A 26384-nucleotide genomic window follows, 5' to 3' on the forward strand; every position below is an offset into this window, starting at 1 on the left:
CTTCAAGAATCTGACCGAGACTGTAACAGTGTAGTGAGTGAGCTAATTGACCAGTCTGCTTACGATATCCGTACTGACCTACCAAATGCGGACCATTCCTTACCTGATCAGTTACGTACTGACTGCGTTGACGGACACACTATTGCAACAGTACACAACACTGTTACTCCTTATGCAGTTGAAGGTAGTCGGGGTCATATTAGGTCAGAGATCCAGGTCAAGGGTAGGAAGGCTATTTAAACCAGTGTCAAGACTGATTGAGATTATGAATCAGCAGAAAGTTAGCTCTTGAAGGTAAAATATGTGAATAGAGGGTCAATGGTATTTACATCTTTTATTTGTTTTGCTTTTACATCATTGTGACCATAATTAGAGGTTGCAGGATGGTAATGTGACATATGATAAAGTCTCTTATGGTGGTTTATTTTATTACTTGGATGTTTTAAAGTCACCAAGTGTACTTAACATGTGACAGGGCATGTTTACCTATGAGGGCTAAGGGGTTTGATCAAATGCTTCGCATTGTCCCTGCTGTAGTGGCTTTGACATGCCTAATCCCATTAATGACTAAAGATAACTCCAGTTTTAATTGTACTGCATGGGATGTTATCTATCCCATAACTAGATCTACCGCTAGGAAACCAATGTTTTCCAACGAAGTTGCTAAGGCAAATTTCACCTGTGTTAATATGACGGGGGGGGGGGGGGGGTACAAATGTGGGACATGTTCCAGGGGGTTGGTGTTTTGATACATTTAGTGTTGCAGGGAGTTTCAGGGCAATATCCAGAGCAGATGTATGGTGGTGGTGTGGGAACACTGTCCTGTTTGATAAATTACCCTCTAATGCTACTGGAAGTTGTGCCCTTGTTACTCTCCTTTTGCCTGTTTCTATCTACCCTACAGGGGCTGCAGACCTCGTTCTTAGGGTCCAGATGGTGAACCCAGGATATTTGAATGGACGTTCCAGGCGTGCCACCACCATTCCACATACATAGATGCCATTGGAGTCCCAAGGGGTGTTCCTGACGAGTATAAGTTGGTGGATCAGGTGGCAGCTGGTTTGGAGTCCTCCATTTGTTGGTGTACTATTAATAAAAAATGTGGATAGAATCAACTACATACATTTTAATGTACAGAAACTGGGTAATTGGACCCAGCAAGGATTTAAAGCCGTGCATGGTCAGTTAGCTGCAACTTCTCTTATGACATTTCAGAATCGTATTGCAGTGGATATGCTGCTGGCCGAGAAAGGTGGAGTTTGTACTATGTTTGGTGAACAGTGTTGTACTTTCATTCCTAATAACACAGCCTCTGATGGTAGCCTGACTGTAGCTTTAGACGGACTACGGGCCCTTAATGGTAAGATGAAATCCCATTCAGGTGCGGACACTTCCATGTGGGACTCCTGGATGGAAGTTTTTGGTAAATATAAAGTGCTTGTTTCTTCTATTCTTGTATCGATCGCTGTTTTTGCCGCAATTTTAGTGCTCTGTGGATGCTGCTGCATTCCATGTATTCGCACCCTAGTGACTAGAATCATTACTACTGCTATTGATCCCAGTCAGGGATAAAGCTCAAATGTATCCGTCACTCGGGATTGAGGAACCTATAGATTTGGCTGAGTGCAGCTATTTGGCTGTTGATTAGTTGTCACGTCTCTTTGGAGATGTGAAGAGGGGGTTTTGTAATGAAGTGCTATTTCTTATGCAAATGACCAGCTCACTGCTATTACATTGCTATAACTGAGACAACACATAACGTATTTTCACAATAAAACATGTTAGGTCCCATACAGGATAGCTCTCACACACACACACACACTCACTGCGAGGACACCTAGATAAGAATGCACACACATTCTAAGAACATACACACACTCAGTGCGAGGACACACAGACTTGCCAGGACAGGAACGCACACACGCACCCCCACCCCTGGGGATGGACTCCAAAGACAAAGAACTCTTCCATACTGCCAATGGGACGTCGACACCAGGCTGGAGGGAACTACCAGCAACCTACCAGAGGCCAGATCTACCTACGTCATACCCATGAATAAAATGACTGTACACAATGTATCGGGGCTCTTGTCTGAAGGTTCCCTCTGAGCTGGACGAATGAGAGTCCGTGCACGCTATGCCAGATATCTCTACACTATACCTGATCCTCCTTGTCCAGTGTTTCAACTTGGTCTCCTGTATCTATTCATCAACACAATTTATATCCAATTGTTTGTAAATGTTCACACACAAGATGCAGCGGTTTTTGGAGAATATTTGTTGTGCATTTTGTTGTAAAGAATTCCTGCCAGTACTAGCTAGCAACTTACTGTGTCTGGTGGGGGGGGTTTCATATATTTTGTACAGTGAGTGCAGAGTTGGATGGTGAGACGTGCAATTTTGTGCCGTTCCTAACAGGTACATTGTTAAAGATATTGTATATTGTAATGGTATTATTTTGGTAACTAGCCCAGTGAACAAGCACCAAACCAGCGTGAGTGCAGAGTTGATGGTGAGACGTGCAATTTTGTGCCTTTCCTAACAGAATAAAGCAACATATTGGAGTTCCGTGTCGATGACTGATTGTACACAACGCCCGAAGAGTACTGTTACATATGGAATAACCTATAGACCACTATGTATGGAATAACTTTGATAGGCTGTTTAATCCATATGAAGATTCCAAGAGCTTGACTGCCCCACTCTATAATAGACCACTATCTATGAATAACTATAAGGCTATTGTTAAGCCCAACCAACTAACCCCAACCCCTCTAGCAGGTATTAGCCAACTGTCCTAAATATTCTGACAACTAGTCAAGCAACTCACTCATTCCACTTTTGAAAATGCATCCCAGGTGTCTTTGCACAAACCTTGTTGTTTTAACAGATATGACATTTGTAAATAACAGATATGACATTTGTAAATACCATTTAAGAAAACATGGGTTAACCTTTGAATGTTTCACTATGGATGTAAATGTGTTGCCCTCCCCAGGAGCAGCTGTGTTTAATGTTTGAAACCTTGTCTACATCCCAAGCCTCATTCTTTACCAACACTTCAGACCGTTCAATCATTTCATTTCACAAAATCCATGTCATAACAGACCAAAACATTGTCACAAGACTACATAATTGAAAACACTGACAGCTCTGTCCATTAACATCACTGCCTCTGATCGATCTAAAAAGAAGAGGTGGCGTCTCCTGCAATGTCCTGTTGCATACAGAGTTTAGCACATTTAGTTGGCAGACACTAAAGGCAGGTTAATATAACTCTTCATGGGGGGAAGTGGTTTGATCTTGCGTCCGGCCCAGCCACCTTTCCTCTTCCACAAGCCGCTGGAGGGCCGGATGCCGAGCCAACGGTTCCTGCCAGCTTTACCAATGATCCGTTTGTTGTGATCGATGTTGGACACCCTTCCCACTGTGGCCATGCATGTCTCAATCACCTGGAAACAGAAGACAAGAGCAGGTGAGGTGTAGTCAGAGCATCAGCTTTTAGAATCTAGATCTGGTATTTGTATTTATTATGATCCCATTTGTTCCTGCCGAGGAAGGAGCTACTCTTCCTGGCATCCAAGCAAAAGTTAAGGCAGTTTATACCATTTAAAAACATTACAATACATTCACAGATTTCACAACACACTGTGTGCCTTCAGGCCCCTCCTCCACTAACACACATCTACAGTGTCTGTGCCCTCAGGCCCCTCCTCCACCACTAACACACATCTACAGTGTCTGTGCCCTCAGGCCCCTCCTCTACCACTAACACACATCTACAGTGTCTGTGCCCTCAGGCCCCTCCTCCACCACTAACACACATCTACAGTGTCTGTGCCCTCAGGCCCCTCCTCTACCACTAACACACATCTACAGTGTCTGTGCCCTCAGGCCCCTCCTCCACCACTAACACACATCTACAGTGTCTGTGCCCTCAGGCCCCTCCTCCACCACTAACACACATCTACAGTGTCTGTGCCCTCAGGCCCCTCCACCACTACCACACATCTACAGTGTCTGTGCCCTCAGGCCCCTCCTCCACCACTAACACACATCTACAGTGTCTGTGCCCTCAGGCCCCTCCTCCACCACTAACACACATCTACAGTGTCTGTGCCCTCAGGCCCCTCCTCCACCACTAACACACATCTACAGTGTCTGTGCCCTCAGGCCCCTCCTCCACCACTAACACACATCTACAGTGTCTGTACCCTCAGGCCCCTCCTCCACCACTAACACACATCTACAGTGTCTGTGCCCTCAGGCCCCTCCTCCACCACTAACACACATCTACAGTGTCTGTGCCCTCAGGCCCCTCCTCCACCACTAACACACATCTACAGTGTCTGTGCCCTCAGGCCCCTCCTCCACCACTAACACACATCTACAGTGTCTGTGCCCTCAGGCCCCTCCTCCACCACTAACACACATCTACAGTGTCTGTGCCCTCAGGCCCCTCCTCCACCACTAACACACATCTACAGTGTCTGTGCCCTCAGGCCCCTCCTCTACCACTAACACACATCTACAGTGTCTGTGCCCTCAGGCCCCTCCTCTACCACTAACACACATCTACAGTGTCTGTGCCCTCAGGCCCCTCCTCTACCACTAACACACATCTACAGTGTCTGTGCCCTCAGGCCCCTCCACCACTAACACATATCTACAGTGTCTGTGCCTGTTTGTGTTGCTTCACAGTACCGCTGTTCCATAAGGTGTTTTTTTAGATCAAATTTGACTGATTTTATCAGTTACTCGATGTGGAATAGAGTTCATGTAGTCAGAGCACCAGCTTCTAGATCTGTTGAGGTGCAGTCAGAGCACCAGCATCTAGATCTGTTGAGGTGCAGTCAGAGCACCAGCTTCTAGATCTGTTGAGGTGCAGTCAGAGCACCAGCTTCTAGATCTGTTGAGGTGCAGTCAGAGCACCAGCTTCTAGATCTGTTGAGGTGCAGTCAGAGCACCAGCTTCTAGATCTGTTGAGGTGCAGTCAGAGCACCAGCTTCTATAATCTAGATCTGGTGAGGTGCAGTCAGAGCACCAGCTTCTATAATCTAGATCTGGTGAGGTGCAGTCAGAGCACCAGCTTCTAGATCTGTTGAGGTGCAGTCAGAGCACCAGTTTCTAGATCTGTTGAGGTGCAGTCAGAGCACCAGCTTCTATAATCTAGATCTGGTGAGGTGCAGTCAGAGCACCAGCTTCTATAATCTAGATCTGTTGAGGTGCAGTCAGAGCACCAGCTTCTATAATCTAGTGAGGTGCAGTCAGAGCACCAGCTTCTAGATCTGTTGAGGTGCAGTCAGAGCACCAGCTTCTATAATCTAGATCTGTTGAGGTGCAGTCAGAGCACCAGCTTCTATAATCTAGATCTGTTGAGGTGCAGTCAGAGCACCAGCTTCTATAATCTAGATCTGTTGAGGTGCAGTCAGAGCACCAGCTTCTAGATCTGTTGAGGTGCAGTCAGAGCACCAGCTTCTAGATCTGTTGAGGTGCAGTCAGAGCACCAGCTTCTAGATCTGTTGAGGTGCAGTCAGAGCACCAGCTTCTAGATCTGTTGAGGTGCAGTCAGAGCACCAGCTTCTAGATCTGTTGAGGTGCAGTCAGAGCACCAGCTTCTAGATCTGTTGAGGTGCAGTCAGAGCACCAGCTTCTAGATCTGTTGAGGTGCAGTCAGAGCACCAGCTTCTAGATCTGTTGAGGTGCAGTCAGAGCACCAGCTTCTAGATCTGTTGAGGTGCAGTCAGAGCACCAGCTTCTAGATCTGTTGAGGTGCAGTCAGAGCACCAGCTTCTAGATCTGTTGAGGTGCAGTCAGAGCACCAGCTTCTATAATCTAGATCTGGTGAGGTAGTCAGTGTAAACAGATGGTCAAACCATTTAAAGTCATCATACAGGCCTCTAAAATCATTCATTTATGACATCCGTAAATGTCTTAAAATACATTGATATTATTTCAAAATAATAGATCTTAAAATGATCAGATGACGAGACTCACGGTAGCGTAAAGTGTAAATGAGGCTAGACAGCCAAAACAGACGACAACAGTGAGTATATTACCAGACTCTGCTGTTTAGATGGACAGTAGTAATCTCACCTGAATCTGCTGTTTAGATGGACAGTAGTAATCTCACCTGAATCTGCTATTTAGATGGACAGTAGTAATCTCACCTGATTCTGCCGTTTAGATGGACAGTAATCTCACCTGAATCTGCTGTTTAGATGGCAGCTGTACAATCGCTGTTCCGCTGACTTTACGAAGTAACACGCCACTCGTACCTACAACACAATAAAACTGTTTCAATAGTGATAAGACTCATTATTATTCCACTTCTAATGTATGAGATTGAGATTGTTCAGATGGATAGGGATCAGGGATTACAGGTCAGTGGTTAGGGGTAAAGGTTACCTGCAGCACGGACAGGGATCAGGGGTTAGGGGTAAAGGTTACCTGCAGCACGGACAGGGATCAGGGGTTAGGGGTAAAGATTACCTGCAGCACGGACAGGGATCAGGGGTAAAGGTTACCTGCAGCACGGACAGGGATCAGGGGTTAGGGGTAAAGGTTACCTGCAGCACGGACAGGGATCAGGGGTTAGGGGTAAAGATTACCTGCAGCACGGATATGGATCAGGGGTTAGAGGTCAGTGGTTAGGGGTAAAGGTTACCCGCAGCACGGACAGGGATCAGGGGTTAGGGGACAGGTTACCTGCAGCAGGGATAGGGATCAGGGGACAGGTTACCTGCAGCACAGATAGGGATCAGGGGTAAAGGTTACCTGCAGCACGGATAGGGATCAGGGGTTAGAGGTCAGTCGTTAGGGGTAAAGGTTACCTGCAGCACGGATAGGGATCAGGGGTTAGAAGTCAGTCGTTAGGATAAAGGTTACATGCAGCTCGGATAGGGATCAGAGGTTAGAGGTCAGTCGTTAGGATAAAGGTTACATGCAGCACAGATAGGGATCAGGGGTTAGAGGTCAGTCGTTAGGATAAAGGTTACACGCAGCACGGATAGGGATCAGAGGTTAGAGGTCAGACGTTAGGGGTAAAGGTTACCTGCAGCACGGATGTAGGTGGCTCCTTTCCCAGGATACAGTTCCAGGTTGTTGACCAGAGTTCCAACAGGAAGAGCTCCCAGGGGGAACGAGTCTCCTTCTTTAGCCGAAACTAGAGGACATCATGACAGAAACATTAGATTATTATACAGACATACAATATACATCACAGACTGGAGACAACATACATAACAGACTTGAGAGCTCCATTATCTCGTGGAGAGGTAATGTGGGTTAGACAGTTCCATTATCTGGTAGAGAGGACAGGTGGGTTAGAAACAGCTCCGTTATCTTGAGGACAGGTGGGTTAGAAACAGCTCAATTATGTTGTGGAGAGGACAGGTGGGTCTAGCCCGGGTTAAATTTCCAATCTGGCCATCATGGCCACCAAACCTTCCCTAGCTTAGAATTGTCTCAATCATCCCCCTTCCCCTGTAACTATTCTCCCGTTGCTGCTGTAAATGTGTTCAGTCAACTTACCTGGTAAATTAAGGATAAAATAAAACAAATACAATAAGGCAGGAGGTTTGACTGAAACTCCCACACCGTGCAGCAGCTAGGATGGATGGAGGTCTTACCTGCCATGCGGCCGATAGTCCCAGAGGTTTTAATGAGGTCTCCAACTTGCATGTTCTCTGTAGCAATAATCCAACGCTTCCTCTTGCCTCCTGCCACCAGAGCTATTTCTGCAGATCTGTTACGAAAGACCAATAGGTATCACTTAGACAGCGAATGTCTTCTAGATTCACATAGAAAAAGACCAGTAGATACACTACAGGTTAAAAGTTTTAGAACACCTACTCATTCAAAGGTTTTTCTTTATTTTTCCCAAAAATAAAAGTTCACTGTCAACGGCATTTATTTTCTGCAAACCTAACATGTGTAAATATTTGTATGAACATAACAAGACACAACATCTGAGATAAACTGAACAAGTTCCACAGACATGTGACTAACAGAAATTGAATAATGTGTCCTGAACAAAGGGGGGGGGGGGGGGGGGGGCCTGCAAGTTCCCAGACATTTCTGGGGGGAATGGCCCGAGCCCTCACCCTCCGATCCAACAGTTCCCAGACATTTCTGGGGGGAATGGCCCGAGCCCTCACCCTCCAATCCTAGACATGCTCAATGGGATTGAGATCTAGGCGCTTCGCTGGCCATGGCAGAACACTGACATTTCTGTCTTGCAGGAAATCACGCACAGAACGAGCAGTATGGCTGGTGGCAGAGGGTCATGTCAAGATGAGCCTGCAGGAAGGGTACCACATGAGGGAGGAGGATGTCTTCCCCTGTAACGCACAGCATTGAGATTGCCTGCAATGACAACAAGCTCAGTCTGATGATGCTGTGACACACCGCCCCAGACCATGACAGACCCTCCACCTCCAAATCAATCCCACTCCAGAGTACAACGCTCATTCCTTCGACGATAAAAGCGAATCCGACCTCTAACGCATATGGAATCATGAAGTAACCAAAAACAAAAAGTGTTAAAAAAAAATAAAAAATATATTTTAGATTCATCAAAGTAGCCACCATTTGCCTTGATGACAACTTTGCACTCCTGGCACTCTCTACCAGCTTTCAATTAACAGGTGTGCTTTATTAAAAGTTCCTTTGTGGAATTTCTTTCCTTCTTAATGCATTTGAGCCAATCAGTTGTGACTAGGTAGGGTGGTATACAGAAGATAGCCCTATTTGGTAAACGACCAAGTCTATATAATGTAAAGAACAGCTCAAATAAGCAAAGAGAAACAGCAGTCCATCATTACTTTACATTTACATTTAAGTCATTTAGCAGACGCTCTTATCCAGAGCGACTTACAAATTGGTGCATTCACCTTATGACATCCAGTGGGACAGTCACTTAACAATAGTGCATCTAAAACTTAGGGGGGGGGTGGGGTGAGAGGGAATACTTAACCTATCCTAGGTATTCCTTAAAGAGGTGGGGTTTCAGGTGTCTCCGGAAGGTGGTGATTGACTCCGCTGTCCTGGCGTCGTGAGGGAGTTTGTTCCACCATTGGGGGGCCAGGGCAGCGAACAGTTTTGACTGGGCTGAGCGGGAGCTGTACTTCCTCAGTGGTAGGGAGGCGAGCAGGCCAGAGGTGGATGAACGCAGTGCCCTTGTTTGGGTGTAGGGCCTGATCAGAGCCTGGAGGTACTGAGGTGCCGTTCCCCTCACAGCTCCGTAGGCAAGCACCATGGTCTTGTAGCGGATGCGAGCTTCAACTGGAAGCCAGTGGAGAGAACGGAGGAGCGGGGTGACGTGAGAGAACTTGGGAAGGTTGAACACCAGACGGGCTGTGGCGTTCTGGATGAGTTGAAGGGTTTAATGGCACAGGCAGGGAGCCCAGCCAACAGCGAGTTGCAGTAATCCAGACGGGAGATGACAAGTGCCTGGATTAGGACCTGCGCCGCTTCCTGTGTGAGGCAGGGTCGTACTCTGCGGATGTTGTAGAGCATGAACCTACAGGAACGGGCCACCGCCTTGATGTTAGTTGAGAACGACAGGGTGTTGTCCAGGATCACGCCAAGGTTCTTGGCGCTCTGGGAGGAGGACACAATGGAGTTGTCAACCGTGATGGCGAGATCATGGAACGGGCAGTCCTTCCCCGGGAGGAAGAGCAGCTCCGTCTTGCCGAGGTTCAGCTTGAGGTGGTGATCCGTCATCCACACTGATATGTCTGCCAGACATGCAGAGATGCGATTCGCCACCTGGACATCAGAAGGGGGAAAGGAGAAGATTAATTGTGTGTCGTCTGCATAGCAATGATAAGAGAGACCATGTGAGGTTATGACAGAGCCAAGTGACTTGGTGTATAGCGAGAATAGGAGAGGGCCAAGAACAGAGCCCTGGGGGACACCAGTGGTGAGAGCGCGTGGTGAGGAGACAGATTCTCGCCACGCCACCTGGTAGGAGCGACCTGTCAGGTAGGACGCAATCCAAGCGTGGGCCGCGCCGGAGATGCCCAACTCGGAGAGGGTGGAGAGGAGGATCTGATGGTTCACAGTATCGAAGGCAGCCGATAGATCTAGAAGGATGAGAGCAGAGGAGAGAGAGTTAGCTTTAGCAGTGCGGAGCGCCTCCGTGATACAGAGGAGAGCAGTCTCAGTTGAATGACTAGTCTTGAAACCTGACTGATTTGGATCAAGAAGGTCATTCAGAGAGAGGTAGCGGGAGAGCTGGCCAAGGACGGCACGTTCAAGAGTTTGAGAGAAAAGAAAGGGATACTGGGCTGTAATTGTTGACATCGGAGGGATCGAGTGTAGGTTTTTTCAGAAGGGGTGCAACTCTCGCTCTCTTGAAGACGGAAGGGACGTAGCCAACGGTCAGGGATGAGTTGATGAGCGAGGTGAGGTAAGGGAGAAGGTCTCCGGAAATGGTCTGGAGAAGAGAGGAGGGGATAGGGTCAAGCGGGCAGGTTGTTGGGCGGCCGGCCGTCACAAGACGCGAGATTTCATCTGGAGAGAGAGGGGAGAAAGAGGTCAGAGCACAGGGTAGGGCAGTGTGAGCAGAACCAGCGGTGTCGTTTGACTTAGCAAACGAGGATCGGATGTCGTCGACCTTCTTTTCAAAATGGTTGACGAAGTCATCTGCAGAGAGGGAGGAGGGGGGGCGGAGGATTCAGGAGGGAGGAGAAGGTGGCAAAGAGCTTCCTAGGGTTAGAGGCAGATGCTTGGAATTTAGCGTGGTAGAAAGTGGCTTTAGCAGCAGAGACAGAGGAGGAAAATGTAGAGAGGAGGGAGTGAAAGGATGCCAGGTCCGCAGGGAGGCGAAGTTTTCCTCCATTTCCGCTCGGCTGCCCGGAGCCCTGTTCTGTGAGCTCGCAATGAGTCATCGAGCCACGGCGCGGGAGGGGAGGACCGAGCCGGCCTGGAGGATAGGGGACATAGAGAGTCAAGGGATGCAGAGAGGGAGGAGAGGAGGGTTGAGGAGGCAGAATCAGGAGATAGGTGGGAGAAGGTTTGAGCGGAGGGAAGAGATGATAGGATGGAAGAGGAGAGAGTAGCGGGGGAGAGAGAGCGAAGGTTGGGACGGCGCGATACCATCCGAGTAGGGGCAGTGTGGGAGGTGTTGGATGAGAGCGAGAGGGAAAAGGATACAAGGCAGTGGTCGGAGACTTGGAGGGGAGTTGCAATGAGGTTAGTGGAAGAACAGCATCTAGTAAAGATGAGGTCGAGCGTATTGCCTGCCTTGTGAGTAGGGGGGAAGGTGAGAGGGTGAGGTCAAAAGAGGAGAGGAGTGGAAAGAAGGAGGCAGAGAGGAAAGAGTCAAAGGTAGACGTGGGGAGGTTAAAGTCGCCCAGAACTGTGAGAGGTGAGCCGTCCTCAGGAAAGGAGCTTATCAAGGCATCAAGCTCATTGATGAACTCTCCGAGGGAACCTGGAGGGCGATAAATGATAAGGATGTTAAGCTTGAAAGGGCTAGTAACTGTGACAGCATGGAATTCAAAGGAGGCGATAGACAGATGGGTAAGGGGAGAAAGAGAGAATGACCACTTGGGAGAGATGAGGATCCCGGTGCCACCACCCCGCTGACCAGACGCTCTCGGGGTGTGCGAGAACACGTGGGCGGACGAAGAGAGAGCAGTAGGAGTAGCAGTGTTGTCTGTGGTGATCCATGTTTCCGTCAGTGCCAAGAAGTCGAGGGACTGGAGGGAGGCATAGGCTGAGATGAACTCTGCCTTGTTGACCGCAGATTGGCAGTTCCAGAGGCTACCGGAGACCTGGAACTCCACGTGGGTCGTGCGCGCTGGGACCACCAGAGTAGGGTGGCCGCGGCCACGCGGTGAGGAGCGTTTGTATGGTCTGTGCAGAGAGGAGAGAACAGGGATAAACAGACACATAGTTGACAGGCTACAGAAGAGGCTACGCTAATGCAAAGGAGATTGGAATGACAAGTGGACTACACGTCTCGAATGTTCAGAAAGTTAAGCTACGTAGCAAGAATCTTATTGACTAAAATGATTAAAATGATACAGTACTGCTGAAGTAGGCCAGCTGGCAGTGGGTGCGTTGTTGACACTACACTAATCAAGTCCTCTGAGTGTAATAGTTTCTGCAGTGTTGCTATTCGGGGCTAGCAGGCTAGCTAGCAGTGTTGTTTACGTTACGTTGCTAAAAGAACGACAATAGATGGCTAGCGAACCTAGAAAATCGCTCTAGACTACACAATTATCTTTGATACAAAGACGGCTATGTAGCTAGCTAAGTAGCTAGCTACGATCAAACAAATCAAACCGTTGTACTGTAATGAAATGAAGTGAAAATGTGATACAACCTGTGAATGCGACCGGGTAGTTGAGTTCTATACAGAAGACGTTGGCTAGCGTTGGCTAGCTGTTGGCTAGCTAGCAGAGTCACCTACGTTAAGGACGACAAATAGCTGGCTAGCTAACCTCGGTAAATTAAGATAATCACTCTAAGACTACACACTCTAAACCTAAACAACACAATTATCTTGGATACGATGATACGATGATACGAAGACAGCAAAGACAGCTATGTAGCTAGCTAACACTAAACTAATCAAGTCGTTCAGTTGAGTGTAATAGTTTCTCCAGTGCAGCTAATCAGTGGACGTTAGCTAGCTGGCTAGTGAAGACTACGTTAGGACGGCGAAATACGATAATTACGCAATTATCTTTGATACAAAGACGGCTATGTAGCTAGCTGAGAAGAAATTGCTAAGATAAGACAAATCAAACCGTTGTGATATAATGAAATATAATGAAAAAGTTATACTACCCGTTGGAGCGACGTGCAGATGCGACCACTCGCTCCAACCGGAACCGGTTTAAGACATGAAGGACATGAAGGTCAGTCAAAATGGAACATTCCAAGAACTTTGAAAGTTTCTTCAAGTTCAGTCGCAAAAACCATCAAGCTCTGTGATGAAACTAGAATGGCGGTCTGAAAACTTAGTTTCCCCAGCCTCAGAAATTGCAGCCCAAATAAATGCTTCACAGAGTTCAAGTAACAGACATCTCAACATCAACTGTTGAGAGGAGACTGCGCGAGTCAGGCCTTCGTGGTCAAATTGCTGCAAAGAAACCACTAGTAAAGGACACTAATAAGAAGAGACTTGCTTGGTCCAAGAAACACGAGCGGTGGACATTAGACCGGTGGAAATTTGTTCCAAACCCGCGTCTTTGTGAGATGTGGTGTGGGTGCACGGATGATCTCTGCATGTGTATTTCCCACCATAAAGCAAGGAGGTAGGTGGTGAGATGGTGGTGCTTTGATGGCAACACTGATTTATTTAGAATTAAAAAGGCACACTTAACCAGCATGGCTACCACAGCATTCTGCAGTGATACACCATCCCATCTGGTTTGCGCTTAGTGAGACTATTATTTGTTTTTCAACAGGACAATGACAACACCTCCAGGCTGTGTCAGGGCTATTTTACCAAGGAGAATGATGGAGTGCTGCATCAGATGACCTGGCCTCCAAAACCCTCCGACCTCAACCAAATTGATATGGTTCGGGATGAGTTGGACAGCAGAGTGAAGGAAAAATATATATATATATTTTTAAAGTAGCAGCAAAATAACAAGCCAGGCTATACACAGGGGTACCGGTACAGAGTCAATGTGTGGGCGCACCAGTTAGTTGAGGTAATATATACATATAGGTAGAGTTAAAGTGACTATAAACAGAGTAGCAGCAGCGTAAAAGAGAGGTCAGGGTAGCCCTTAATTAGCTGTTCAGGAGTCTGATGGCTTGGGGGTAGAACCTGTTAAGCCTATTGGACCTCATCTTGGCGCTCTGGTACCGATTGCCGTGCAGTAGTAGAAAGAACAGTCTATGACTAGGGTGGCTGGAGTCTGACAATTTTTAGGGCCTTCCTCTGACACCGCCTGATATAGAGGTTGTGGATAGCAGGAAGCATGGCCCCAGTGATGTACTGCCAAGGCAGCTGCTACTCTTCCCGGGGTCAGGCAGAATTAAGGCAGTTACAAAATTTCCAAAAACATTACAATTCATTTTCACAACACACTAAGCCCTCAGGCCCCTACTCTACAACACAAAATCCATGTGTACGTGTGTTTATATGCAAGTGTCTGTGCCGGTGTTGCTTCACAGTCCCTGATGTTCCATAAGGTGTATTTTTACCTGTTTTTTTTATTTAATAAAAATCTGATTCTACTGCTGCATCAGTTACCAGAGTACCATGTAGTCATGGCTCTATGTAGTACTGTGCGCCTCCCATAGTCTGTTCTGGACTTGGGCGGACTGTGAAGAGACCTCTGGTGGGGCATGTCTTGGGGGGCATGTCTTGGGTGTCTGAGCTGTGTGCTAGTAGTTAAAACAAAACAGCTTGGTGCCTTACAGGGGTAAGGTGGGGGCCACCAACAGGGGTAAGGTTAAGAGTAATTCTCGTACCTGCAGGGGTCATACCGGACCTCCATCACCCTCTCCTCGAAGGTCTGCTCCTCTCTGCCTGGTTCATAGCGGAGACGTTGGAAGTCAATCCAACGGTATCTCTGTTTATGGCCTCCTCCAATGCCATGTGTACGAACCCTACCTATAGGTTAGGAGGGAAATATAGCTCAACCAATGGTATGTCTGTCCCAGTCAGTCTCACTGTCTGATGGTGTACTATATGGGTAGGGTGTAGGTAGGGGTTAGTCTGTCTGATGGTGTACTATATGGGTAGGGTGTAGGTAGGGGTTAGTCTGTCTGATGGTGTACTATATGGGTAGGGTGTAGGTAGGGGTTAGTCTGTCTGATGGTGTACTATATGGGTAGGATGTAGGTAGGGGTTAGTCTGTCTGATGGTGTACTATGGGTAGGGGTTAGTCTGTCTGATGGTGTACTATGGGTAGGGGTTAGTCTGTCTGATGGTGTACTATATGGGTAGGGTGTAGGTAGGGGTTAGTCTGTCTGATGGTGTACTATGGGTAGGGTGTAGGTAGGGGTTAGTCTGTCTGATGGTGTACTATATGGGTAGGGTGTAGGTAGGGGTTAGTCTGTCTGATGGTGTACTATATGGGTAGGGTGTAGGTAGGGGTTAGTCTGTCTGATGGTGTACTATGGGTAGGGTGTAGGTAGGGGTTAGTCTGTCTGATGGTGTACTATGGGTAGGGGTTAGTCTGTCTGATGGTGTACTATATGGGTAGGGGTTAGTCTGTCTGATGGTGTACTATATGGGTAGGGTGTAGGTAGGGGTTAGTCTGTCTGATGGTGTACTATATGGGTAGGGTGTAGGTAGGGGTTAGTCTGTCTGATGGTGTACTATATGGGTAGGGTGTAGGTAGGGGTTAGTCTGTCTGATGGTGTACTATGGGTAGGGTGTAGGTAGGGGTTAGTCTGTCTGATGGAGTACTATATGGGTAGGGTGTAGGTAGGGGTTAGTCTGATGGTGTACTATATGGGTAGGGTGTAGGTAGGGGTTAGTCTGATGGTGTACTATGGGTAGGGTGTAGGTAGGGGTTAGTCTGATGGTGTACTATGGGTAGGGTGTAGGTAGGGGTTAGTCTGTCTGATGGAGTACTATATGGGTAGGATGTAGGTAGGGGTTAGTCTGTCTGATGGTGTACTATGGGTAGGGGTTAGTCTGTCTGATGGTGTACTATGGGTAGGGGTTAGTCTGTCTGATGGTGTACTATGGGTAGGGTGTAGGTAGGGGTTAGTCTGTCTGATGGTGTACTATATGGGTAGGGTGTAGGTAGGGGTTAGTCTGTCTGATGGTGTACTATATGGGTAGGGTGTAGGTAGGGGTTAGTCTGTCTGATGGTGTACTATGGGTAGGGTGTAGGTAGGGGTTAGTCTGTCTGATGGTGTACTATGGGTAGGGTGTAGGTAGGGGTTAGTCTGTCTGATGGTGTACTATGGGTAGGGGTTAGTCTGTCTGATGGTGTACTATATGGGTAGGGTGTAGGTAGGGGTTAGTCTGTCTGATGGTGTACTATGGGTAGGGTGTAGGTAGGGGTTAGTCTGTCTGATGGTGTACTATATGGGTAGGGTGTAGGTAGGGGTTAGTCTGTCTGATGGTGTACTATGGGTAGGGTGTAGGTAGGGGTTAGTCTGTCTGATGGAGTACTATATGGGTAGGGTGTAGGTAGGGGTTAGTCTGATGGTGTACTATATGGGTAGGGTGTAGGTAGGGGTTAGTCTGATGGTGTACTATGGGTAGGGTGTAGGTAGGGGTTAGTCTGATGGTGTACTATGGGTAGGGTGTAGGTAGGGGTTAGTCTGATGGTGTACTATGGGTAGGGTGTAGGTAGGGGTTAGTCTGTCTGATGGAGTACTATATGGGTAGGGTGTAGGTAGGGGTTAGTCTGATGGTGTACTATGGGTAGGGTGTAGGTAGGGGTTAGTCTGTCTGATGGAGTACTATATGGGTAGGGTGTAGGTAGGGGTTAGTCTGATGGTGTACTATGGGTAGGGTGTAGGTAGGGGTTAGTCTGTCTGATGGTGTACTATGGGTAGGGTGTAGGTAGGGGTTAGTCTGTCTGATGGTGTACTATGGGTAGGGGTTAGTCTGTCTGATGGTGTACTATGGGTAGGGTGTAGGTAGGCCCCCCAATGGTGGAACAAACTCCCTCACGACGCCAGGACAGCGGAGTCAATCACCACCTTCCGGAGACACCTGAAACCCCACCTCTTTAAGGAATACCTAGGATAGGATAAGTAATCCCTCTCACCCCCTAAGTTTTAGATGCACTATTGTTAAGTGACTGTCCCACTGGATGTCATAAGGTGAATGCACCAATTTGTAAGTCGCTCTGGATAAGAGCGTCTGCTAAATGACTTAAATGTAAATGTAAATGGGTTAGTCTGTCTGATGGTGTACTACGGACAGGGTTACCAGAGTGATCTCTGCCTCCAGTCTTCTTCATGCCTATAGGTCTAACAGTGTATTTCTCCCTCTGTTTCCATGCGTTTCTGTTCTGCTCCAGACAGGATGTAGTCAGGAAGCCTCTCCACCCAGAGCAGGTTAGAAACATGGAGCTGGTCTGGGCCCGGAGCACCGTTTGTCCTGCTGTCTATGAACAACAAACAATGCATTTGGAAAGTATTCGGACCCCTTGACTTTTTCTACATTTTGTTAAGTTAGCCTAATTCTAAAAATAAAAAAAGCAAAAACTGTTTAGAAATGTTTGCAAATCTATTAAAAATAAACATAATAGTTTATTTACATAAAAGTATTCAGACCCTTCGCTATGAGACTCAAAATTGAGCTCAAGTGCATCTTTTATCCATTGATCATCCTTGAGATGTTTCTACAACTTGGAGTCCACCCATGGTCATTTCAACTGATTGGACATGATTTGGAAAGGCACACACCTGTCTATACAAGGTCTCACACTTGACAGTGTATGTCAGAGCAAAAACCAAGCCATGAGGCCGAAGGAATTGTCCGTAGAGCTCAGAGACAGTATTGTGTCGAGGCACAGATCTGGGGGGGAAGGGTACCAAAACATTTCTGCAGCATTGAAGGTCTAAGAAGACACTGGCCTCCATTCTTAAATGGAGAAGTTTGGAACCACCAAGGTTCTTCCTAGAGCTGGCCGCCCGGCCAAACTGAGCAATCAGGGGAGAAAGGCCTTCGTAAGGAAGGTGACTAAGAACCCGATGGTCAATCACAGAGCTAGAGAGTTCCTCTGTGGAGATGGGAGAACCTTCCAGAAGGACAACCATCTCTGCAGCACTCCACCAATCAGGCCTTTATGGTAGAGTGGCCAGACGGAAGCCACTCTTCAGTAAAAGGCAAATGACAGCCCTCTTGGAGTTTGCCAAAAGGCACGCAAAGAGTCTCAGACCATGACAAACAAGATTCCCTGGTTTGATGAAACCAAAATGTAGCTCTTTGGCCTGAAAGCCAAGCATCATGTCTGGAAGAAACCTGGCACCATCCCTACGATGCAGCATGGTGGTGGCAGCATCATGATGTGTGGATGTTCTACAGTGGCAGGGACTGGGAGAATAGTTGGATTGAGGGAAAGATGAATGGAGCAAAGTATGAAGAGATCCTTGATGAAAACCTTCACCCCAGTCTGAGGTCCTGAGCGCTCTGGAGAAGGTTCACCTTCCAACAGGATAATGACCCTAAGCACACAGCCAAGACAACGCAGGAATGGCTTTGAGACAAGTCTCTGAATGTCCTTGAGTTGCCCATCCAGAGACCGGACTTGAACCCGATCAAACATATCCGGAGACCTGCAAATAGCTGTGCAGCAACACTCCCCATCCATCCTGACAGAGTTTGAGATAATCTGCAGAGAAGAACAGGATACACTCCCCAAATACAGGTGTTCCAAGCTTGTTGCGTCAAACCCAAGACTGAAGGCTGTAATCGCTGCCAAAGATGCTTCAAAGTACTGAGTAATGGGTCTGAATACTTAAGTAAATGTGATACATTTTATTTGCAAGAATTTCTAAACCTGTTTTGGCTTTTCATTATGGGGTATTGTGTGTAGATTGATGAGGGGAAAAAAACATTTAATACATTTTAGAATAAGGCTTTAACGTTTTAAAAAACGTAGAAAAAAGTCAAGGGGTCTGAATACTTTCCAAATTCACTCACTCAAACATACTCCACACAGTAACAGTCAAATGTTTGGACAAGGAATCCTCTATTTTTAATATTTTCTACATTGTAGAATAATATTTAAGACAAACTATTAACACATGAAATCATGTAGTAACCAAAAAAAAAGTGTTAAACACCTTTGCCTTGACAGCTTTACACACACAATTTCACCTGAAATGCTTATAAAATCAAATCTTATTTGCACCAAATACAATGATGAATACAACCGGTGTAGCAGACCTCGCAGTGAAATGCTGAATACAACCGGTGTAGCAGACCTCGCAGTGAAATGCTGAATACAACCGGTGTAGCAGACCTCGCAGCGAAATGCTGAATACAACCGGTGTAGCAGACCTCGCAGCGAAATGCTGAATACAACCGGTGTAGCAGACCTCGCAGTGAAATGCTGAATACAACCGGTGTAGCAGACCTCGCAGTGAAATGCTGAATACAACCGGTGTAGCAGACCTCGCAGTGAAATGCTGAATACAACCGGTGTAGCAGACCTCGCAGTGAAATGCTGAATACAACCGGTGTAGCAGACCTCGCAGTGAAATGCTGAATACAACCGGTGTAGTAGACCTCGCAGTGAAATGCTGAATACACCAGGTGTAGTAGACCTTGCAGTGAAATGCTTGCTTACAAGCTCTTAACCAACAAAGCAGTTTTTCCAACAGTCTTGAAGGAGTTTCCACATATGCTGAGCACTTGTTGGCTGCTTTACCTTCAGTCTGCGGTCCAACTCATCCCAAACCATCTCAATTGGAAAATAGTGTAAATATTTTTTTCCCTTGTTTTTTTCTTTCCATAAATGTATATATTCTTTTATTATCACTTTCCATCTATGGACTGAATATACTCTCCTGCAACCCTTCCTCACCCAATGTGGTACGGATCTGCTATTTTTAATACTTAAGAACCGGAACTCAAGCCAGCTAACTTGCAAGCCAGCTAACTTGCTACTAGCTAGTAGTCAGTTAGCCATTGCTAGGCCCATCTCCCGGCAAGCTGAAGAGGCCCATCAGCCAGTCCTTGGGCTACCTGGACCCCTGCCGACCCATCACGACTGGACTACCAACGCAATTCCGCCCAAGGTTTTTTTTCAACAGACTCCTCTGTCGCAACGTCGCCTGAATGCTCATCCGCTAGCCACGGCCCGCTAGCTGTCTACAGCACACCGGACTGTTACCTTAGGAAAAACAATTTCAAACAGAAATTTGCATCCTGTAGCACTAACTCCAGTAAGTTGTGGGACACTAAAGTCCATGCACAATAAGAGCACCTCCTCCCAGCTGCCCACTGCACCGAGGCTAGGAAACACTATCAATAAGCATTTTTCTTCACCTGGCCACGCTTTTCACCTGGCTACCCCTACCCCTGTCAACAGCCCTGCACCCCTCACTGCAACTTGCCCAAGCCTCCCCATTTCTCCTTCACCCAAATCCAGATAGCTGATGTTCTGAAAGAGCTGCAAAATCTGGATCCCTACAAATCAGCTGGGCAAGACAATCTGGACCCTCCCTTTCTAAAATGATCTGCCGAAATAGTTGCGACCCCTATTACTAGCTGGTTCAACCTCTCTTTCGTATCGTCTGTGATCCCCAAAGATTGGAAAGCTGACGCAGTCATCCCCCTCTTCAAAACGGGGAGACACTAAATACAAACTGCAACAGATGTATATTTATCCTACCCTGCCTTTAGGTCTTCGAAAACCAAGTTAACAAACAGATCACTGACCATCCCACCGTACCTTCTCCGCTATGCAATCTGGTTTCCGATGCAGTTCAGCCACGCTCAAGGTCCGAAACAATATAACCGCCATCGATAAAAGACAGTACTGTGCAGCAGTCTTCATCGACCTGGCCAAGGCTTTCGACAGTCAATCATAGAGTTCAGTGTGTCAAATCGGAGGGCCTGTTGTCCGGACCTCTGTCAGTACCTAGGGGTACCACAGGGTTCAATCCTCGGGCCAACTCTTCTCTGTATACATCAACGATGTCGCTCTTGCTGCTGGTGATTCTCTGATCCACCTCTACGCAGATGACACCATTCTGTAGACTTCTGGACACTTAATAACTAACCTCCACACCAGCTTCAATGCCACACAACTCTCCTTACGTGGCCTCCAACTTCTTTTAAATGCAAGCAAAACTAAATGCATGCTCTTCAACCGGTCACTGCCCACACCTACGTCATTCTCTACTTTTGGCCACGACCGTAAATCTACAGTTGAAGTCGGAGGTTTACATACACCTTAGCCAAATACATTTAAACTCAGTTTCACAGTAAAAATGCCCTGTCTTAGGTCAGTTAGGATCAGTCAGTTATTTTTTGAAAATGTGAAAATAGTGGAGCGTGATTTATTTCCCCTTTTATTTCTTTCATTACATTCCCAGTGGGCCAGAATTTTACACACACCACATTAGCATATAGTAGCATTGCCTTTAAATGCTTTAACTTGGGTCAAACGTTTCATGTAGCCTTCCACAAGCTTCCCACAATAATTTGGGCCTATTCCTCCTGACAGAGCTGGTGTAGCTGAGTCAAGTTTGTAGACCTCCTTGCTCGCACACACTTTTTCAGTTTTGCCCCCAAATTTTCTAAAGGATTGAGGTCAGGGCTTTGTGATGGCCACTCCAGTACCTTGACTTTGTTGTCCCCAAGCCATTTTGCTTGGGGTCATTGTACATTTGAAAGACCCATTTGAGACCAAGCTTTAACTTCCTGACTGATGTCTTGAGATGTTGCTTCAATATAGCCACATCATTTCCCTCCCTCATGTCATCTATTTTGTGAAGTGCACCAGTCCCTCCTGCAGCAAAGCACCCTCACAACATTACGCTATCATCCCCGTGCTTCACGGTTGGGATGGTGTTCTTCGGCTTGTAAGCATCCCTTTTTCTCCAAACATAACGATGGTCATTATGGCCAAACAGTTCAATTTTTGTTTCATCAGACCAGAGGACATTTCTCCAAAAAGTACGATCTTTGTCCCCATGTGCAGTTGCAAACCGTAGTCTGGCTTTTTTATGGTGGTTTTATAGCAGTGGCTTCTTCCTTGCTGAGCGACCTTTCAGGGTATGTCGATATAGGACTCATTTTACTGTGGATATAGATACTTTTATACCCGTTTCCTCCAGCATCTTCACAACGTCATTTGCTGCTGTTCTGGGATTGATTTGAACTTTTCACACCAAAGTACGTTCATCTCTAGGAAACAGAACGCATCTCCTTCCTGAGCGATATGACGGCTGCGTGGTCCCATGGTGTTTATAATTGCGTACTATTGTTTGTACAGATGAACGTGGTACCTTCAGGTGTTTGTAAATTGCTCCCAAGGATGAACCAGACTTGTGGAGGTGTCCAATTTTTTTCTGAGGTCTTCACTGATTTCCCCATGAAGTCAAGCTAAGAGGCACTGTGTTTGAAGGAAGGCTTTGAAATACATCCACAGGTACATCTCCAATTGACTCAAATTATGTCAATTTGCCTATCAGAAGCTTCTAAAGCCATGACATTTCTGGAATTTTCCAAGCTGTTGGCAGTCAAATTAGTGTATGAAAACTTCTGACCCACTGGAATTGTGAAACATTGTAATTATAAGTTAAATAATCTGTGTATAAACAATGGTTGGAAAATGTACTTGTGTCATGCACAAAGTAGATGTCCTTAACCGACTTGCCAAAACTATAGTTTGTTAACAAGAAGTTTGTGGAGTGGTTGAAAAACCAAGTTTTAATGGCTCCAAACTAAGTGTATGTAAACTTCCGACTTCAACGGTCTCTATCTGGCCTTAGTCCTGCCTGACCGGTCTAAACAGACATAGGAGTCAGCTGGTCATATTGTGTATGGTGGCGTGGCGAGAATCTGTCTCCTCACCACGAGCTCTCACCACTGGTGTCCCCCAGGGCTCTGTTCTTGGCCCTCTCCTATTCTCGCTATACACCAAGTCACTTGGCTCTGTCATAACCTCACATGGTCTCTCTTATCATTGCTATGCAGACGACACACAATTAATCTTCTCCTTTCCCCCTTCTGATGACCAGGTGGCGAATCGCATCTCTGCATGTCTGGCAGACATATCAGTGTGGATGACGGATCACCACCTCAAGCTGAACCTCGGCAAGACGGAGCTGCTCTTCCTCCCGGGGAAGGACTGCCCGTTCCATGATCTCGCCATCACGGTTGACAACTCCATTGTGTCCTCCTCCCAGAGCGCCAAGAACCTTGGCGTGATCCTGGACAACACCCTGTCGTTCTCAACCAACATCAAGGCGGTGGCCCGTTCCTGTAGGTTCATGCTCAACAACATCCGCAGAGTACGACCCTGCCTCACACAGGAAGCGGCGCAGGTCCTAATCCAGGCACTTGTCATCTCCCGTCTGGATTACTGCAACTCGCTGTTGGCTGGGCTCCCTGCCTGTGCCATTAAACCCCTTCAACTCATCCAGAACGCCGCAGCCCGTCTGGTGTTCAACCTTCCCAAGTTCTCTCTACTGGCTTCCAGTTGAAGCTCGCATCCGCTACAAGACCATGGTGCTTGCCTACGGAGCTGTGAGGGGAACGGCACCTCAGTACCTCCAGGCTCTGATCAGGCCCTACACCCAAACAAGGGCACTGCGTTCATCCACCTCTGGCCTGCTCGCCTCCCTACCACTGAGGAAGTACAGCTCCCGCTCAGCCCAGTCAAAACTGTTCGCTGCCCTGGCCCCCCAATGGTGGAACAAACTCCCTCACGACGCCAGGACAGCGGAGTCAATCACCACCTTCCGGAGACACCTGAAACCCCACCTCTTTAAGGAATACCTAGGATAGGATAAGTAATCCCTCTCACCCCCCCCTAAGTTTTAGATGCACTATTGTTAAGTGACTGTCCCACTGGATGTCATAAGGTGAATGCACCAATTTGTAAGTCGCTCTGGATAAGAGCGTCTGCTAAATGACTTAAATGTAAATGTAATGTGTATAGCACAAAACAATACAAAGCTATTACAGATATCCCCAATGTCTACCAAGATGCTGTTTGATTAGATATGGAGACTAGAGCCTACCTGGGTTGGTAATAGAGCCGGCCAGGAGAGGGACAGGGACCGCAGAGCTCGGGATAAAGATGCCACCGCCATGATGACAATCTCCAGAGGAAAGCCTGATGGGTCAATTAATGATTAACATTCACTCTCAGTCACATCATTAGGTTGAATCCTAGACCGGGTTGAATGAATGAATAATGTTAACTACCTCCAACAATCTCAGTCACTTTATTAGATTTATTGAATGAATAATGTTAGCTAGCTACACTGGCCCCGCCCTGGCAGTTCTGCCACCCTAGGCGAGTTAAAAAGTAAAACACAAGACTTGTGCAGCCTAGTGTCAGCCCACAATGCAATTTTATGAATACTCATCGATGTGGTACCATTTGTAAAACAGGCTGTTGCATAGTCTAGAACTGATTCATGACAATAAAGCCCACAGAGAAGGAGGGGAACTTAGTAGCCTAATTCCATTAAATACATTTTATTTAGACTTCTGTTTTTAGGATATGATGTTAACATGTTTTGGGCATTTTCACAGTTCTGATCATTTGTTATATTCTATTTTCTTTCTCCATTTGTTCTGGTTGGTTTCACATTTCCAAATGTTAAATTAACATGTTCATGCTAGTCATTTGCTTATTGGAGAAGATGCTCACATTAAATCCATTTATGATTATCATTAAGCATCACTTACGTGTCCCAATCTTTATATTAATTTCACTTATTTGATCGTCCAACAACATGCGGGAGGAAACAGCGCACTGAGATAAATATTTTGCGCCGACTTTGGCAAAGTAGGCACTGCTTATCATGGGAGGCATTAGAGCTAACGTAAATAGCCCATATACCACTAGGTCAGAAAAGTCTTCATTGTCTTTGGGCAGAATTGTGAGGTGTTATGTTTTGGAGCAAGGGATGGGCGATATGGGCTAAAACTCATGTTGATTTAAAAATGTTCTCTAAATAAGCATGGTTGTAAAAAATTAATGGTCAAATGCACTGCATTTAAACAGTCAGCAATAATAATATTAATTCAGAGGTAAATAATACTGAGGTTGAATACAAGTCTTCCACAACCACTAATCATTTTATCAAAATAGTTGTACCTGCTTTTTTCCCCGATAATCATTGATCTGGCTTTCAGCTCTGTCTACAAAAAAAACAATTGTGACAAATTTAACCAGAACCATGCACATTAATTATAATGCACATTAATTAATTAGGTAGCAGGCATTATAGAAAATGAACACCAGTCTCATAATCTCTAAAGCACAAGCCCACGTGCTAGTAGCCAGCTAATATTTATGTTTCAAGTTTAGCCAACTTGGATCTGAGTAGAATTTCACAAGTTCTGAATACAGTTAACGAGGCATAACAGTTGAATTGTTAACAACACAACTTTCTGTCCGTCTCCAACTGTTTGAACAGCATGCTAGCTTGTCCACTTTGTTCAGATGTTGAAATCAAGAGGCTTACCTTATTTCTCAGAGTGAGAAGAGTTACCAATTGCTTTTAGCGTATTGCACATTTATAAAATCAGACTAAACAACTAGCATAACAATATTTGTTTTAGTAGTGTCTGCTCTGCTCGAAAGTTGAGGAGTTGAAACAAACAGGGTATGGTTCAAAAGGCTAACTTCTACTACAGCAAAATAATGTCTCCATATTACCAATTGTTGGACCAAACCTCAAATGCAAATAGCAAGTTTATACTGCTTGTCAGAGAGGAAGAAGTGATCTCTCAACTTTGGTATTTTGACTGGAGGGGCTTGGGAGAAAGAGGCAAAGCGAGAGTTTTTTTTTGTCCGTTTCTATGAGCGTATTTTAAATCTAAACTTGTCGGCTGCATTCCCGCATTTGGGATAAAGACATGAGCATCTCATCACTATAAACAGATCTCTAGTGTAAATGGGAAGGTGCACAGAACAGAAGGAGCGAACGAGACAACATGAGAACAAGCGGACATAAACGCTCATAAAAACAAATACAAAAAAACTTGCTTTTGCAATACTGGCATTTGGAATATCGCCCACCCCTAGTTGGAGGTGTCTTGGTCAGTTTAGCTCAGAATATACCGACCTCACTCTGCTGCCTATGGGCAGGACAGACCTGTAACTACAACAATCTCAGCAATTTATTCGGTTGAATGAATATGTTAACTACCTAGAACATTCATGTTACTAGGTTGAATGACTTAATCATGTGTCAGTAAAACAACCAGGTTGAATGACAGAGTAGCAACAAGCTGCTTATGGGCTGGAGACCAATTTTGGGAAAACCTGCTGTAAATCACTAGTTAGTTTAGACACAGCTAGTTAGCTAGCTAGCAAACTGATACAGTATACATGTTCACCTCATAAACAAGCTATCCACGTTTAAACAATATATGTATCAAGTTATGTCCAGCTAATATGATAAGTTATCTTAGCTTGCTAATAATGAACCAAAATGGTATGTGATAACGTTGCCTACTGTGCGCATCTCGTAGCTAACGACGTTACAACACGAGACAGAAATAGCATCACATAACCCGTAGCGTCGCTCTAAATACAATACTCGTTTTGGCATTCATTGCTGAAAGTCGTGGATTTCATGAGCTACATGTTTCGGTAATTTTAGCTCCATAACCACCTGAAGTTATTTCGTGCCTCCACTTGATTCTGCTTGTCCTTCAGCACGCTGTGTCGCACATAACTGACGTTCTTCCCCGGTCGTGCTCATTCTTCTTCGGTGGGGTTTAACGGCGGTTGGCAT

At 46.3% G+C, this 26384-nt stretch overlaps 1 protein-coding gene across 2 annotated transcripts; it reads right to left on the reverse strand.

Annotated features, from left to right (window-relative positions):
- Positions 1-2639: 2639 nt before the first annotated feature.
- On the reverse strand, positions 2640-26384 carry mrpl2 (mitochondrial ribosomal protein L2). 2 transcript variants are annotated; one of them, XM_046357685.1, is made up of 9 exons: positions 26262-26359; positions 24737-24780; positions 23649-23743; positions 16873-17050; positions 14445-14586; positions 7631-7746; positions 7054-7164; positions 6204-6277; positions 2640-3451 (listed from the first exon to the last, which is right to left on the reverse strand). In XM_046357685.1, exons 3-9 carry the CDS (start codon positions 23718-23720, stop codon positions 3242-3244), a joined length of 903 nt encoding a protein of 300 aa, XP_046213641.1. In that variant the 5' UTR covers positions 23721-23743; positions 24737-24780; positions 26262-26359; the 3' UTR covers positions 2640-3241. The 2 variants fall into 2 exon arrangements, with proteins under 2 accessions (XP_046213641.1, XP_046213640.1); XM_046357684.1 differs by lacking the exon at positions 24737-24780 and having other exon boundaries at positions 26262-26384.

The sequence above is a fragment of the Oncorhynchus gorbuscha genome, linkage group LG07, assembly GCF_021184085.1.
Source record: "Oncorhynchus gorbuscha isolate QuinsamMale2020 ecotype Even-year linkage group LG07, OgorEven_v1.0, whole genome shotgun sequence".
Lineage (NCBI taxonomy): Eukaryota > Metazoa > Chordata > Actinopteri > Salmoniformes > Salmonidae > Oncorhynchus > Oncorhynchus gorbuscha.